The sequence below is a fragment of the Saccopteryx bilineata genome, chromosome 6 (genome assembly GCF_036850765.1).
Source record: "Saccopteryx bilineata isolate mSacBil1 chromosome 6, mSacBil1_pri_phased_curated, whole genome shotgun sequence".
Taxonomy (NCBI): Eukaryota; Metazoa; Chordata; class Mammalia; order Chiroptera; family Emballonuridae; genus Saccopteryx; species Saccopteryx bilineata.
In genome coordinates, this window is record NC_089495.1 from 208,191,141 (window position 1) to 208,207,347 (window position 16,207).

At 59.6% G+C, this 16,207-nt stretch overlaps 1 protein-coding gene across 2 annotated transcripts in view; it reads right to left on the minus strand.

The window, feature by feature from the left end:
• Positions 1–8,187: 8,187 nt before the first annotated feature.
• Positions 8,188–16,207, minus strand: part of DNAAF9 (dynein axonemal assembly factor 9) — a 95,464-nt gene continuing 87,444 nt past the window's right edge. For both annotated transcript variants that reach the window (XM_066237076.1, XM_066237074.1), the window contains exons 33-37: positions 15,927–16,001; positions 13,621–13,826; positions 12,475–12,540; positions 10,592–10,685; positions 8,188–10,036 (exon numbers count right to left, since the gene is read on the minus strand). In XM_066237076.1, the coding sequence (XP_066093173.1) occupies positions 9,924–10,036; positions 10,592–10,685; positions 12,475–12,540; positions 13,621–13,826; positions 15,927–16,001 (554 nt within the window). In that variant the 3' untranslated portion in view covers positions 8,188–9,923. The remainder of the gene's footprint in view (positions 10,037–10,591; positions 10,686–12,474; positions 12,541–13,620; positions 13,827–15,926; positions 16,002–16,207) is intronic.

Below are 16,207 nucleotides of genomic sequence, written 5' to 3' on the forward strand. Positions count from 1 at the left end.
AGCCCCCGCAGCCCCCGCTGCCGTGTGGGAGCTGCTCCCTTTCGTCCTCCCGTCCGCTGTCTGCCCTCCGTCTGTGAGTCTGAGGCCAAGGTCCCCCACCTGTGTCCCACAGGGTCCTTCCCACAGACAGGTGCTTTTAAGACTCAGACGCAAGCCCACGCATTCCTCTCATTCCCTCCCGGGGCGGCGGGGGTGGTGGTGTCTCAGAGGACACTGAGCCGTGCGTTCCAGAAGCCAGGGAGTGGGGTTCCGACTCCCTTTTCCCGGGTGCCACTGATGCCTGCAGATGTTAGAGGCCGGGGCGAGAAGGGATTCTATGGCATCTCAGTGACACACACACACACACACACACACTCCCTTTGATTCCTTGCTCCTGATACCACCCGATGCCCCAGTCATGCTTCCGAGCACATTTCTCCAGTTATCTCTGCTCTTCTGCCTCCACGTCCCTGCTGTTCTTCCCTTTGACCCAAGCACACTCATCTTTTGTCCTCACCAGGCCACTGAATCTCCTCTTGTCAAGGTCACCCTGCCTCCGCAGCTTTCAGGCCAGCCCCTCCCCCACCCCAGCAGCCCCCAGCACCACGGGGGACCTTCCTGCAACAGGTTCTTCCCTCCCTCCTCCCTCCTTCCTCCTCCCTCCGACCCGGCCCTCGGCCTTGGCTTATGCCAACCTTGCCCTGAATCCAGGCCACCGCTGACGGCCACTGAGGTCCTGACCTCAACATGCTACAGCCTGCTCCCCCCACCCCCACCCATGGCTACCAGGCTATTCAAACAAAACTCAGGCAGAAAGAGCTCTCGTGTCCACCGTCCACCCAGCCGGCTAGCTGCTCTGGTCCCCTTCCTCCGCGTCTGGTTCATGAGCAGCTTTTGTTGGGCTTTCCTTCCACATTAAGTCCGGTTCTGTACACTTGCACCTCCGGCCTGCATCATCTGGCCTTCCGACTGGCCCTTCCACCCTCCACCCCAACTCCATCATCCATTCTTCACCTCCAGTGGCTTATGGGGGCGCTCAGAGGAACCACCTCGACTCCCTGCTGGGGCCTAGGGGGTGCGGGCGAGGCTGCTGCACAGCCTGTCTCCCACCTCGTCCTGAACTTCCTGCTCCCCCGGGGTGGGCTGGGGGTGCTGCTCCGGCCGCAGCGGCTGCTGGCCGGCTCTTCCTCCCGTACAACCAGCCCACCTGTCTGGAAGGCGGGGGCACGGGTCTTACCGAGGCTCGCTCCATGCTTTGGTTCTCAGGGAGGCTCCCCTGGTCACACCATCTAGCGGGGGTGCTGCCCGTGCCCTCCGTCGCAGACCCTGGGGGCCCCTGTGAGTGGGCTGAGGCTATGAGTGCCTCGGCCTTCTTATTCTTACCCTCCTGCCTGCCTGGGCCCCCATGCCCCGGGCTGGACCGGAGCTGAGCTCCCTGAGAGTGGGGCTGTCTGTCTTTCACGAGCAGTGCAGCGCCTAGGGTCGTAGGCGCTCGATAAACCCGTGACATGTGGGCCACGCGATCGATGTCTCTGCGACGTCCCGGAGGCTTGAGAGCCGATGGATGAAGCCCCCTAGATGACCTCTGTGTCCTCCTTTCCACTGGGGTTTTCCTGGCTCCCTCCTCCTTCCTCTCACCTGGCCCCCAGGGCCGTGAGCAAGTCCTTTGATTTCCGCTTCCTGTCTGCTCCCTTTTCCCCTTTCCTCCTCTGGGTCCGTGGCAAGTGTGACTTCCTGCCTCTTGCAGCCATCAGTTTTCCCCGGAGTCACTCTGGGGCCCCCAATGCCCTGGGCAGGCAGCTCTGACCATCACCTTGGAGGAGGGATGCTCTTTCCACACTCACTGTCCCTCTGGTGGTGTTGGTGGGGGCTGGAGGGAGGGGATATATATGGCCTCCCCTCTCTCCGGGGAACACCCGCAGGCCATATGGGTGGGTGTGGGGCAGACCCTTTGGTACCCAACTGACCCAGCATTAGACTCTGTCCCAGACGCTCTCTACTCCAGTGAGCGAAAGATCCAGACTCCTATCCGAGCAGCCGGGAGGCTGAGGAGCCTTGTGGACGCCACCGCGGACCTGCTCCCCTCGGGGCCACACCCTTCTGCGGCCCCACGCCCCACCCCCGTCCGGACTCAGAGTCAGAATCCAGCACTGGACGGCCCGACCTGTGGTGGCGCATCGGATGAAGCGTCAACCTGGAATGCTGAGGTCGCCGGTTCGAAACCCCAGGCTTGCCTGGTTGAGGCTTATACAAGAAGCAACTACTATGAGTTGATGCTTCTAACTGTTTCTCCACCCAGCCCTCTCTCCCCTCTCTCTCTAAAAAAATAAATAAATAAAATAAAAATATCTAGCACTGGACAGAGGTTTAGTGGCTCTTTGCTCAATGATTCCATGTGGCCAGATTGTTGGGCAGGAAGGTTCCAGACCCCTTGACCTGGGTTCCAGTTCCACAGCCCGGCCGTCTCACCCGAGAACCTCCCAGAGTCCGAAGCCACGCAGCCCGACCTGTCCCGCCCACCCTTCTCCAGAGGCCCCCCGCTGTGTGTGTTGATGGCTTTCCCCCCAGCAGGACCCTCTGGAATCCCGCCAACCAAGAGCGTGCTGAAATCCAGATGCCCAGGCTGGACCCGGGGTGCTCACTGACAGGTCCCCTGAAGAGACCAGGGATCCGCATTACAATGAGCTCCCCAGGGCAGCAGGCTGAGGGGTGCAGAGAGCCCCCGGACAAAAGCCACCGGTTGGACTGACTCCGAGTCTCCCCACTCTCACCGACCCCCCCAGGCCTTCCTCCACTGGCACCCCATCTCCCACCACCGGAACCCTCCTGAGACTACGGCTGCTCCTCTCTGTACCTTGTCCTGTCCTGTCCTGCCCAGCCGTGGCACTCACTCTCGCTGGTGCCCGGTGTCAAGGGGTGACCTCAGCTGCTGCCTCCAGCCCGCTGTCCAGGGCGGACACTGCCTTCAGCCCCACACTCAACCACCCTTGGGGGGGGAGCCCCCCTGCAGCTCCTGGCAGGACGCTGGGGACACCGGGGTGGCAGAGCGAGCAGGAAGGTGCAGGGTAACACCCCCGGGGCCTTTCTGAGTCTCTGATCATTTTTATCTATAAAACACAAGAGGTTGAAAATGGAGTCTTTTTGGCTAGAAAATTCCATGAATTTTTGGTTATCTAACCATCTTTCCTTTTCCTGTTGTCCTTACTTTGCTATGATTTGTACATTCACCCAGGCATGAAATTTCAGAGTAAGCATGTAGTTTCTTAAGTATTTGAGGCTGTCGGAGGAAAAAAACAAAAGAAAAGAAATGTAAACGTCTGTATCGGCGTGGGAAAGGCAGGAACAACAGCCGGGTAGAACGGAAACCGGCTCACGCTTCATGCGATGCGAAGTCGTGGGTTAGTTAGTTTAACACAAGACTTTTTGACCCTGATGCTGTAAAAAAAATTTTTTTTTAAACTAAGTTATTTTGGCCGGTCGGTTTAGCCATAGAGAGGCCTGAGGGGAAAAAAACAGTAATAATGATGATAACTGAATAAACATTTATTTTTCTTCAAATTTTTGGAGGATGAAACAAAAAAGTTTCTGGAGCCGTTTCGATGTGGGGTTTTTTTCCACTCCGGCTTTTTCCACTTCCTACCTTGAGGTCATCCCCCCTGCCCTCTTGTCTTATTAGTCACTGTGTCTCGTCAATTGTTCCTTCAGAAATCTCTCTGCTGGTTCGCATCTGACCCTCACCAGTGGGGACCAGCAGTTCACACCCTCCCACCGCCGCCATCATGTGACAGTTTTTCTTTTTTCTTTTTTTTTTTTTTGGGGGGGGGAAGGATTCTTAACCAGGCTCCTGTGGCACGCTGGCGTCCCTGGGTGTGTGGAGGCACGAGAGCGCCAAGTAATGGTGGCCTCCCTCTTCTTGGTCTGCAGGAGGAAGTGATCTTAGCGGGGAGAGCATGTTTCCAATTAAAATTTTTTTTTCTTCCCTTGGTTAAAAGTCACCGCCGCCACAGTGGAATGACTGTGCTTGCTATCACTTGGGCTAGGAAGGACTAGTGGAAAGCAGTATTTTAAACAATCAAGTAGGGCTCTGATTCTAACAGAAAAGCTCAGAGGTGGGCTGCGGGGGTGTGTGCAATGCTGGTTTGGGGAACAAGCCCTCCATTGGAGGGGGGGTCTCAGCTCCCCAGGGGGCCTGGGGTTGGGGGTCCTTAGAAAGACACAGTGACCCTTGGTCAGGCCAAGCAGAATGTTTCTGACCATTGTGACTGGCTCAGGGACGGGAACGGGACCCCAGGCTCCGGGACTGGCTCTGGAGAGGGAGATGGGGGTCTTGCTTTGGAGTGCTGGGGCTGCTAGTGGCCTAGAGAGAGTTTCGGGCCAGAGAATATTGTGGCTGGAGAGGGCTCTGATGAAATCTGAGTGCCTGGGCCCGGCAGAACTGGAAGCTGGTACTTACCACCCCGGATGCCTCTTACAGGGGCCAAGCCCTTCCCTGTGGCCGGCAGGCCGGACATGGGGTCTACGGTCCTTTTCTCTGGGCGTGAGTGTGCCCTAGATTGCCCGTCAGAAACCAATACGTCGGTGTTTCTCCAAGCTCCTCGGAGAGCCCTGTGATTTTTCAGCAGCTTCCCCGGCAGCCCTCTGCTCTGAGTTACACTTTCCACAGGTCGGCCCCACCTGTGTTCCTCGATCCCGGGGCTCCTGCGGCCAGCATGCCCCCGCAATCCCCCGTGGGCTCTGGGTTGGGGACGGGCCCCCTTCCAGGTTCTTAAGCTTCTTGGCCTCTACATCATCTGGCCTTCAAGGGTCATCCAGCTCAGGGGCCCTTCCTCATTTAGGGCCAAGAACTGCAGGGGACCCCCTAGCCCTGGCGGTTTCTGAGCAGGGCAAGCACAGAAGCTCCATCAAGGTTGGGGCTTCTTCTCTTCTGAAAAACCTGGCCCTGAGGGGGTGGCGGTGGCTGGGGGAAGGGGGTTGTGGGGCGCATTTTACTGCTGCCAACCCCTCCCCCAATTCACTCGGCTCTTCTCAGGCTCATTTGCATTGGGTTGTACACAAATAATTCGCATACAAACTCCAAACCCGACACCCCCCCCCCCATCCAGGAGAGGATGTGCCTTGTCCCAAGGGCCAGCTTCCAAACATTCCCAGGGGGCCTCTTCCCTTCTCCGGAGGCTCCTGCGTGGAGGGTGGGACAGGAAGCAGGGCCTCGGGGACACCGTGGGCGTGCCGCTGCCTGCAGTGGGGCCCCTCAGGCTGGCCCTCTTCTAGAAAGGGCAGAAGCCCGCCTGGAGGGAGTGCTACCCCCACCCCCACTGGCAGCCCCACCAGATCCCCTGTGGTGGGAAGTACCCATCCTGGTGGCCTCACGCAGGGAGCCACCGGGCAGGTGAGGTCAGCACCTGCAAGGGGGAAGTTGGGCTTCTGAGTTTTGCCCCTCGAGAGCAGCAATTTCAACCTTTTTCACCTCATGGCACAGATGCACTAATGACCAAAGTTCTGCAGCACAGCAAAAAAACCTTTTTATGCCCATCTGACAAAACCAAACCCCCAAAAGGTGTAATTTTGATTCATTCATATCGATGGCTATTGTGTTGGCTGTGCTCATTTTTATTTTATTTTGCATTTTTCCGAAGCTGGAAACGGGGAGGCAGTCAGACAGACTCCCTCCCGCATGCACCCGACGGGGATCCACCCGGCATGCCCGCCAGGGGGCGATGCTCTGCCCATCTGGGACTTTGCTCTGTTACAACCAGAGCCATCCTAGCGCCTGAGGCAGAAGCCACAGAGCCATCCTCAGCGCCCGGGCCAACTTTGCTCCAATGGAGCCTTGGCTGTGGGAGGGGAAAAGAGAGACAGAGAGGAAGGAGAGGGGGAAGGGTGGAGAAGCAGATGGGCGCTTCTCCTGTGTGCCCTGGCCGGGAATCGAACCCAGGACTCCTGCACGCCAGGCCGACGCTCTACCACTGAGCCAACTGGCCAGGGCTGTGCTCATTTTTAAATGGGACACTCCAAGGGAAGAGAGGGCAGTGCCCCTGACGAAATGGTCAGGCACTGCATTTTTTATCCTTCCAGCTGTGCACCGGTTGAAAACCGCTGCTCAAGTCCCCAAGCTTCGGCACCCTCTGCCTTAAAACGTGGCCTCCAAGGCCCACTCCACCAGGAGCCCAGGGAGGGCATCTCGGATCCAAGGTGGGCCAGGACAGCGGCTCTGCCACCTGGGACAGTTCCTGTGCCCTTTGTGAGCTGGTTGCCCCCTCTCCCCACTAGAAAGTCCAGAGTGGCCAGGTTGCCTGTGTTGTGAAGATCTGACCAGGCTGAGCGAGTGGACTCGCCTGGGAAGCAAGGGCCCCTGCTGCAGCCCGAAACCCGCAGAACCCACAGGACCCACCGCCCTGCCTGCTGTCGGGGATGAGGGCGGGGCGCCGCGGATGTGGCTGCTCACGGGGACCCGTGAGGATGGAACGGCTTCTCTCTGGGGGCTCGGGAGTGCCCACACCCAGGTCAGGGTGGTCTCCGCATAGAATCTTACTCTCCGAGGGCCACTCCGGGGCCTGGGAGGGGAGCGGGAGCCCGAGCAGAGAGGTGACAAGTCCCCTAGGCCCAGACTGTGCCCGTTGTCCTCAACCCCACCCGGGGACCCCTGGGGACTGAGTCTACAGGGACAGGCAGGTCAGGGAAGCCCTGCTTGTTCAGTGATAATTTATTGGTCCTTAGCGTTAACATCTCGGTTACCAAGGTAAATTCAAATACACAGCTGCAGGTAAAAACGGGTAAAATAATATAAAAATAAATTGAAGGCTACTTTTAAATATTTACTGAATTAGGTTGTGTAATAAATACTATCATAAGCAAAAAAAAGCTTCAATCACACAATTCAGTTTCACTGAAGTTACAGTAGTGTTTGTGAGCTTTAAAATTTAAGTTACAAGTATTAAAGCACTGAAAAACGAGTACGAAAGTGAATTTTGGCACGTAAGTGAGCTCTTCTTCAGTCATTAGTATCTGACAACCTAAGACCATGAGGAAGCCGGCTCTCACCTACTTGTTGAGGTACGACTGACTGTCCACTGGGTCAGTGGCCGGAATGAATACTTAACAGTTTACAATCTTTTGAGTTCACTTTTCCCTTTTGAAAAGCCTGAAGAGCAACTCAGAGCTTATTTACTGTGCAAAAATTCTCCAAAATCCTAGCTGAATTGAGGAGGGGACCTGTGTTCTTGTGACCTGCAGGGCCCAGGGTCCAGGCCTCAGGTCCTAGAGCCCCCGCCTGGGGCCCTCGGGGACCCAACCTGACTCCTCATCAGGGTCCGCTTCTTGGGGGGAGGGGTCATCCCTTTTCTCCAATTTCTGCCTCCCTCCTTCAAATTAAAAAGAAAGAAGAAAACAAAATTCCACATCAAAACGTAAAATGACCCATAACTTCAGCGATTTCAACAGTATCACACTCACTCCGGGTGATCAAGACGGAAGCCGCTAACAGGAAAGATGGCGGAAAAACGCCGTGCGCCCCTGAAGGACGCGCGCCCGTCCCTGGGAACCCACGCCCCCATGTCTCGGCTGGGTCCTCAGCGTCCGCTGCTAATTAGGTCAAAATACAAAGCACGGCGCTGTGGCCCTTCTTCTGGGGACAGCGGAGCCGCCGCCTCCGCCTGGAGGGAACCAAGTGGACCCTGACCGTCCCAGTCAGAACCCAGAGGCCCGCGGGTTCCGGGGGAAGGGCAGTCCTTCAGGAGCGCACGCCGCGCGCGGCCGGCCAGTGCGCCCCTCCGCCCCGGCCGCAGAACGAAATGCCCTTTCACCTGTGCGCCCCTTCGCCGCCGAGGAGGCCTAAGCCAGTTGTGCCTTTTTTTTTTTTTGGCTTTTAAAACTTAACGTTTTGACTTTTTTCAATCACAGTTTCGTATTCAAGTTGAGGTAATCAGTTTTCCCCTCCTAGAAGGGAGGGATTGGGGCAGCAGGGCGTGTGTCGGTGAGAGAGCATTTCTACGGACAATGATAATGGCCAGCAGTCAAGGCCACCGCGTGAGTACAGCCCCACGCGCGTGGCGGGTCTGACCCCCCTTTAAAAACTCTTCTGTGCAGCAGCCGGGAAATGGCTCGCGCTCCGAGGAGGTCTGGAGCCTTCATTTAAAACGTCTAGCAGCCACCCACCTGGAGGAAATGGCCTGTGCCCAACCCTCCCTCCCCGCCCACCCTACCCCCCCCCTTTTCTAAGGCTGCTCAAGGTCAGAGTTTTTAAAAAGAGCTCGGTAGAGCTAAAGGAAGCTACAGTAACTCATCGCTTATTTAATCAATTGCACTTGAGATCTAGGCTACTGATTCTGGAGCAGAGGCAGGCCCATCGTGAACCCCAAGCTCTGGCCAGCCAGAGACGGTCAGGGGCGCCCGGACATGGCCTCCACACCTGCGGCCTTGGCACCAGCCGCTCCAGGAGCCGGGACCGGAGCACACGGGCCTTTGCAGAAGCTTCTTCTCACGCAAGGTACTGTGTTTTGTTTGTTAGGCTTCAAATACAAATTGTTCTTTTCTAATACAAGTACGCAAACCCGTAACGGGGGCTTTTGTTTCTTGTGTGAGGCCTCCGTGTGACCAGGCACGCCCAGCAACCTGTGCTCTGCCCTTTCTCCGACTCTCCTCTGCACCTTTCTCTAAACACCCCCACTCCGTTACTGGGAGCTTCGCTGGTTTCGCCTATGTGCTTGTTCCTAAGGCATGCAAAAACAGAAACAAATACGTGAAATTCAGAAAGCATTTACAATCCAGGCGGCCAAGGCGCTGGAGTCTTAAGTGACATCACCTAGACATCAGGGCTCGTGACCTCTGCTTCCGCACAAATTCTGGAGGTCAGGCCTGGGACACACCTGTTAAGACCTCTCTGCTTTTATGGTCCAGCTGAAAACAAAGCCACTGGGAGCTGTCCTGCTATGGATATTTTGGAATTCTTTGAAATTCCTGGTCCTCAGGAACCCTGAGTCCAAGGGCCAGGAACAATGCTTGGGGGCATGAGTTTCCTTAAGTTTGTGGCTGAAAACCAGGCCTTCCCAGGAAAGGCTGCGGGGGGTGGGGTGGGGGGAGGCTGGGTGCTGGAGAACGAACCCCCTGCGAGGACACCCCATAAGCGATCAGGGCCTAAGACTGAGCTGAGCAGTGGCTGGACGCTCCTCTCCGCAGCATCGCCTCGCCTTCCAGAGCAGGGCTGCTCTGGTCCCTGAATTCAGCCAACGGGAGTGATGCTACCATGGGTGTGGGGAGGGGGGACTCAAAACCAATCCCAACGGGGGCTGCTGGTGTCATGACCTGCCTGTTTAGCCCCTAAGGAAAACCCCCTCATTTTAGAACTACTGGTCTCAGCCCAAGCTGCCGATGCCGGGCTGGACTGGGCCGATGCCGGGCTGGACTGGACTGGGCTGGGCTGGGCCGGGCAGGCACAGGGCTTGTGCCCTCCCACCCCACCCGACTGGACCCAGCAGGGCCAGCTCCTTCAATGGACCTGGCCCGGCCAGGGAGGCGGCCACTGGGGTCAGGGCTCTTTTGGGGCAGTGTCTCGAGGTCTGAGCTCTGTGGTGGCCTGGCTGTCCCCAAGGGTGACCCCAGTTGGGGCAGCTGGGGTTCCTTCTGCATCCCAGCAGCTCCCCCACCCTCGCACGTGCCCCAACAGCCCTGAGGAGACACCGTCACCTGACCCAGGGGTCCTGGACTGCCGGCCACACGCAGTGCAGGCCCCATGGGCTCACCCCCCCCTCCCCAGTGGCCCCCCCCCCCCAGGTCAGTGGCGCGGGTGACACCCTTCAGCGCAGCAGAGAATGGAGACAACATGCACTCGAGCCAGCACACACAGGCAAGGAGAACAAAGATGGCCTCTGCAGAAGGGGCGCCCGGGGACAGGACGGAGGCTGAGACGCCCCGCCCCGCCCGTCTTGGGAGCGGACGTTCCGCAGCCCCCTCTACGGCTTCTGCTCGAAGAGGTCGTGATACTCCTGCTGGTCCAGCTCACGGTTGTACTTCTCAATTTCCCGGTTGGCCTCTTCCACGTAGTCGCTCATGAACTGGTCCATGACTGGCGTCTCGTCAAGGAAGAGAGCCCTGAGCCCGGAGGACAAGACAGCGGCCCCGGCCCAGGGGGCCCTGCGGGCAGGTGACGCGGGGGACTAAGGAACTGGGGGCCTGGCCCACCCAGAGGGGGCCTGATGGGCTTTCATTTACTGGCAGCGCCACGGCTGCAGAGACGGTGGCAGCGGCTGGCACCAGGCCCTTCACGACGTCCTGGACCTGAGCCCCCCGCACCCGTCCGCACTCAACAGCTCCCTGCCACCTTCTCAGAGTAACCCTGGCAGTCGGGCCCAGTCCTCAGCATCTAAGTGAGGACCCCGATGACCACAGAACTGAGGTGTCACCACCGCCGAGTGGAAGTACAACCCATGGTGTTACATTGGTGAACTTGCCACGAAGGAGCGGTGACTCTGAGTGGCCAGAAGGAAGCCCACCCCCGGGGTCTGCTGTGTGTCCCCAGGGCCCAGCGCCAGGGTGGGCTGCCGTGTGTCCCCAGGGCCCAGCTCCGAGTCCCCAGCAGACTCTCCCCAGACAGCCTTGCTGCCCCAGGCTCCAAGGATACGTGGGTGGAAGTCGGTCTTGTCACCAAAGAAGTTGACGAACTGGGTGCCGTTATAGAAGTAGCCGGCAGGTAGGGGGTCCAGGTGGCGTTTGACCTGTAGGAGAGAGTCCTGTTGGAAATGAGCTAACCGCTGTCTATCATTCCCTCACTCGTTAAAAACAAACCGATTACCCTCGCAAGACGGCCCGCTCAGCCCCGGAAGGCTGTGTGCCAGGGAATGAACACCCCTCTCCCCCGCATCCCTCCAGCAACGACGGGCGCAGGGTCCCCCAGCTCTGAGCGAGGAAGGCTGGGAGTCCCTGATGGAACGACGGGCACAGAGCCCCCCAGCTCTGAGCGAGGGAGGCTGGGAGTCCCTGATGGAACGACGGGCGCAGGGTCCCCCAGCTCTGAGCGAGGAAGGCTGGGAGTCCCTGATGGAACGACGGGCACAGGGCCCCCCAGCTCTGAGCGAGGAAGGCTGGGAGTCCCTGATGGAACGACTGGCGCAGGGCCCCCCAGCTCTGAGCGAGGAAGGCTGGGAGTCCCTGATGGAACGACGGGCACAGGGCCCCCCAGCTCTGAGCGAGGGAGGCTGGGAGTCCCTGATGGAACGACGGGCGCAGGGTCCCCCAGCTCTGAGCGAGGAAGGCTGGGAGTCCCTGATGGAACGACTGGCGCAGGGCCCCCCAGCTCTGAGCGAGGGAGGCTGGGAGTCCCTGATGGAACGACGGGCGCAGGGCCCCCCAGCTCTGAGCGAGGGAGGCTGGGAGTCCCTGATGGAACGACTGGCGCAGGGCCCCCCAGCTCTGAGCGAGGGAGGCTGGGAGTTCCTGATGAGTGTGAGCTCCGGCTGTCCACAGCAGCGCTGGTTTGATCACCCGCCTCTGGTGGCTGTCGCCCCTTTCTCCTCTCTCTTAACCTTCCCATATTCCATGACCAGTGTCTCCTAGAATGACTTCCAAAATAAACTTCCTGCACTCAGATCCTCGTTCAAGGTCATGCTACACGGACTGCCCTCCGAGTTGCCTGTGCTGTCTGCCCCAGGTGCACCCAGGGCCGCCCAGGTCCTAGAAGGCCTGGAATATGAAGGGGCACCCCTCAAGTTCAAAGCGGGGACTCCTGGCGTCCCTGAGTGCCCCCACCCCCACCCCCACCAGCTCATTACTGGAACTGGTGACACAGCCCATGCTGGGACTACACTGTGTTCCTTTTAGCCTTTGTCCCCAAACCTGTTGGGACAGGGCCTCTGTGGGGGGAGGGAATGGGGCGGAGGCTGGGAGTCAGCCTGGAGGTTGGGGGGCTCATCAAGGAGCCGCCCCTCTTGGCCTTAGGGTCCTGCACCCTGCCCATGAGCAGCTTCAGGGTCTAGCCCAGGGGCAGTCAACCTTTTTATACCTACCGCCCACTTCTGTATCTCTGTTAGTAGTAACATTTTCTAACCGCCCACCGGTTCCACAGTCGTGGTGATTTATAAAGTAGGTAAGTAACTTTACTTCATAAAATTTATAAAGCAGAGTTACAGCAAGTTAAAGCATATAATAATAATAATTACTTACCAAGTACTTTATATCAGATTTTCACTAAGTTTGGCAGAATAAATCTTTATAAAACAACTTACTTAACAGCAGTTAGTCAATTAGTATGTAACTGCGGCGCAGTGTGGTTGCTCCGCTGCCGCCCACCATGAATGCTGGACCGCCCACTAGTGGGCGGCAGGGACCAGGTTGACCACCACTGGTCTAGACGGTTTATGTGCGGGGAGAAAATGTCCCTTCCGTGGGCACTGTTCTCCCCGATTCTGTGCCCAGGTAACACCAGAAAACCCTGCAGGGTGGAGCCACGCCAGCCTTGGAGGCTGAGGGGGCCGAGGCCCCGAGGGCAGGGCAGGGCAGGGCACTCACGTGGATGCTCCTAATCTCCTGCTGGGTCAGCATCCCCCGGGTCTTCAGGGCTTTCCTCTGAGGCTTCTGTGTGGAGACGGAGGGAGGGTCAGATCCCGACAGAGTTGACTCAGCACCGGGCAGGTGAGGACTCAGGGGGCCCCGTTACAGGACCAGGGTCCCCGCGACGGGAAAGCAAGCGCTGTCGTGGCCAGAACACAACATCCTTCCTTCCTGCCTGCCTGCCTGTCCGTCCACCCCTCGGGAAGGCCCCTCCCCAACCACGTAAGTTTTTGTGTGTCTGGGGGACAGTGGTGGAGGAGAGGCACGTCTCTGCCCGTGCGGAGTCTCCACCCTTCGCCCACCAGTGACAGGCATGCTGAGAAAGGGACGAGGTCCCGCAGCCCAGCACCATTGAGTGGATCCAGGCACAGCTGAGCAGGACAGAGCCTACAGGCAGCCATTTCTCTGTGCACAAGACAGGTCCCCACTGGGCATCTGCAAAGGCCCCAGGCCCCTCCACCCCAGCTCCAGGGGGGGCTGACCCTCGAGGCTGTGCTGGGGGCTGAGCGCCCAAAGCTTGCAGTGCACTAAAGGATTTTAACTCCAGTCCGGTTTTCCTCTCTCTCTTTTTTTGGTGCTATTAGGCTAAAGATGCTTGTGTGCATCTCCAGGCAAACCTTCTCTCCCCCGGCACGGGTCTCCGGGGCCATGGGCTCAGTGCCGTTCACGCCCAGAGTCCTTGGTTTACAAAAGGCTCTGAGCGCATCTTTGCTGTGAATTCCTTTCCAGAGAGAAAGCTGGCGAGTAGGAGAGTCTGGGCTCAGGACCCGAGACAGCCTCGGAATTAGGTGTGGCTAAGCAAGGACATTTTGAGTTTGAAACACCAGTAGGACCCGGGGACAACATGGAGCAGCGAGGCGTCACCCTAGTAACTCGAGTCTGCCTTCGGAAGCAGAATTGGAAACAGCTTCGAGAACAAGTCTGCTTTAATTAAGTGTGCCCTGCACGGCGGCCTCCCACCCCCCGACTGTCCCTGAAAGTGCGGGCTGAGCCTGAGGGGTGTGCCAGCGGGATGGGGGTCCCCCGGGAGACCATGGAGGGGCTTCTGCCACCCTGAGGTGCGCTAGCCGCAACTGGGCCCGCTGTCCGGGCTTCGGAAACCACCTGCTTGGCAGACTGCCGCAGCCAGTCCTTGACGCTCTCTTCCTTCAGGGAGCAGCCGATGAACACCAGGTAGCTCTCCTGCTGTCCGGGGCTGTCCGGGGAGGCGCCCCTGGAGCCGGGCGGCGGCGTGGGTCCCTCCAGAACCGGCACGATGCTCAGGGAATTGGCCAGCGTGTTGTGGCAGACCTCCATGGTCTTGTCGGAGTCTGCAGAGAGAGCGCACGACCGAGCCTGAGATGGCACAGCACGGGGCGACGGCCGGAGACAGGTCCATGAGACAGGTGCAGGGGGTGGGGGGGCTGGCATGATTGCGGACGAGAAAGAAAGCAAGACCCCAGAGAGGCAGGGCGACAGACAGAATTCTAGAACGGCTGCCTCAGCCAGCAGGTGGGCACAGGGAACCAGAGGGACTCTAAGAGAAAAGCCCCCTCGACAGAGAGGGAGGGGTGGGTCTCAGCAGAGGCCTGAGAGGCCGGGGAAGAGGGGTGTCAACAGTACAAGTGCTCCCGGAGGGTCGCCTGGACGGAACGAGGAAAGATATGTCCGGGTTTACAGGCTGAGGACCTGGGCCACGCCCGACTGGAGATGTGAGAAGGTCAGCGTACCCCCTCCGCCTCCCCCCCCATAAAAGGTAGGATGAGAGAAGGACCCAGAATAGAGAGAAGTTAACCTTGAACAGGAAAGGGGCCAAAAGAAGGTGCAGAGGAAGACGAGCCAGAGCTGAAGAGGCGAGAGGGAGATGGAGGCGCTGGGCCCTCCCCTTCCGAGCGGGGTGGGGGCGGCCCGCGGGCCCTGGGGCCACGTGGGCGGGCGAGCTTGGGGGGCGATGTGGGCGGGCGAGCTTGGGGGGGGGCACGTGGGCGGGCGAGCTTGGGGGGGCGACGTGGGCGGGCGAGCTTGGGGGGGCGACGTGGGCGGGCGAGCTTGGGGGGCGACGTGGGCGGGCGAGCTTGGGGGGGGCGACGTGGGCGGGCGAGCTTGGGGGGGGCGACGTGGGCGGGAGAGCTTGCGTGGGGGGGCAGGGGCGGGCGAGCTTGGGGGGGGTGAACGAGCTTGCGTGGGGGGGGGGTGAGGAGCAGGGAGCGTTTCAGATTCAGGGCCGCCGGCGAGGCCAGTGGCACGGGTCTCGGACCTCGCGAGATGCCCTTGTCACAGGGTACTATCTGATTCTTCCGTTGGAAGGCCCAGCGGGTGCCCTGCTGGCAGCCCACGGTGGCTCCCCCAGTGGCAGACACTATGGCTGCCTGCCCAGCATCCCCCTTCCTCCAACACCAGCTCCCAAGGGGTCACAGGTCCTCGAAGACCCTGGCAACTCAATCCCGGCCAGTGAGCGGAGACCTGGCGGGAGGCACTCCGCGGTGGTCAAGAGACCCGGTGGGATCTGTGTATCTATGTCTGGATTGGACACCAAGACCCACAGCGCTACCTGGCAACCATGGGGTGGGCGGGGACACACCTGAGGACGAGCCAGCGGCAAGAACAGAAGAACACAGACACACACAGCTGAGTCCTCACGGGCCTCGCCATGCAGCCAACACCTGCTGGCTGAGCTGACCACCTTCCGGACACCACCCCGTCCCCCTGGGCCTCAGCCCCAGGAAACCCTGTACCTACCGGACACCACCCCTGTCCCCCTGGACCTCAGCCCCAGGAAACCCTGTACCTACCGGACACCACCCCTGTCCCCCTGGACCTCAGTCCCAGGAAACCCTGTACCTACCGACACCACCCCGTCCCCCTGGGCCTCACCCCCAGGAAACCCTGTCTGTTGCCGGAAGTGTGCCTTGGGTGCCTCGGGCCCCAGCACGAGCTGCGCCTTTTCTCTGGGACAGTCTCCCCCTCCTCAGTGCTGAGCTGAGCAACTCCTTCTAATCTTGAGGCCTTCCCTGCGCCTCCAGCCCCGGTTGGACAGCCCTCAGGAGGTCTAAGGCTGATCGATAGGCCTGCTGGACAGAGGGGAGGAGAAGCCATGCCACTTGGACAGAAGCAGCACATCAGGAGCCGGGGTGGCTCCTGGGGACGGGTCTGCAAAGAAGCCGGGGATGACGGTTTTAGTCTCTGGACCTGGGAGGTCAGGGAGCTGCGAGGAGAGGCCTGGGCAGGCCACCCGGGGATGAGCCGGGTCCTCCACCGTGGAGGCCCCGAAGGCAGGCGGGCCCCTGGTGGAGAGGGGTGATGGGAGAGCCTGGCGCTGTGAGGCCCATGGGGGAGGGTCTGAGAGTCTAGGGGTGTCAGTGGTCTGCAGAGCACGAGGGGAGGCTGTGAGTTCCAGCGTGCGGGGCTCCCGACTCCAATCCCCCCATTACCTGAGAACTTCACTTTGCCCAGGATGTGGTAGATGTTCCCAGAGAAGGGACTGGACTTGATGGAGGACTGGATTGCTGGTGGAGCAAGAGGACAGGATTGTCACCTGCCTGGGGGCAGAGTTGCCAAGTTCAGGGTGGCACAGCGGGGAGGGGGAGGGGCCGGGAAGGATCTGACTCCAGGGTCCAGGGTTCAAGGATTCGCACCCCCTCCGCCCCCCGTTCCTCCCCAGGGGCTCTGCCACTGTTCCCAGGGGTGGGGGGGTTCCTGCACCCTCAAACCG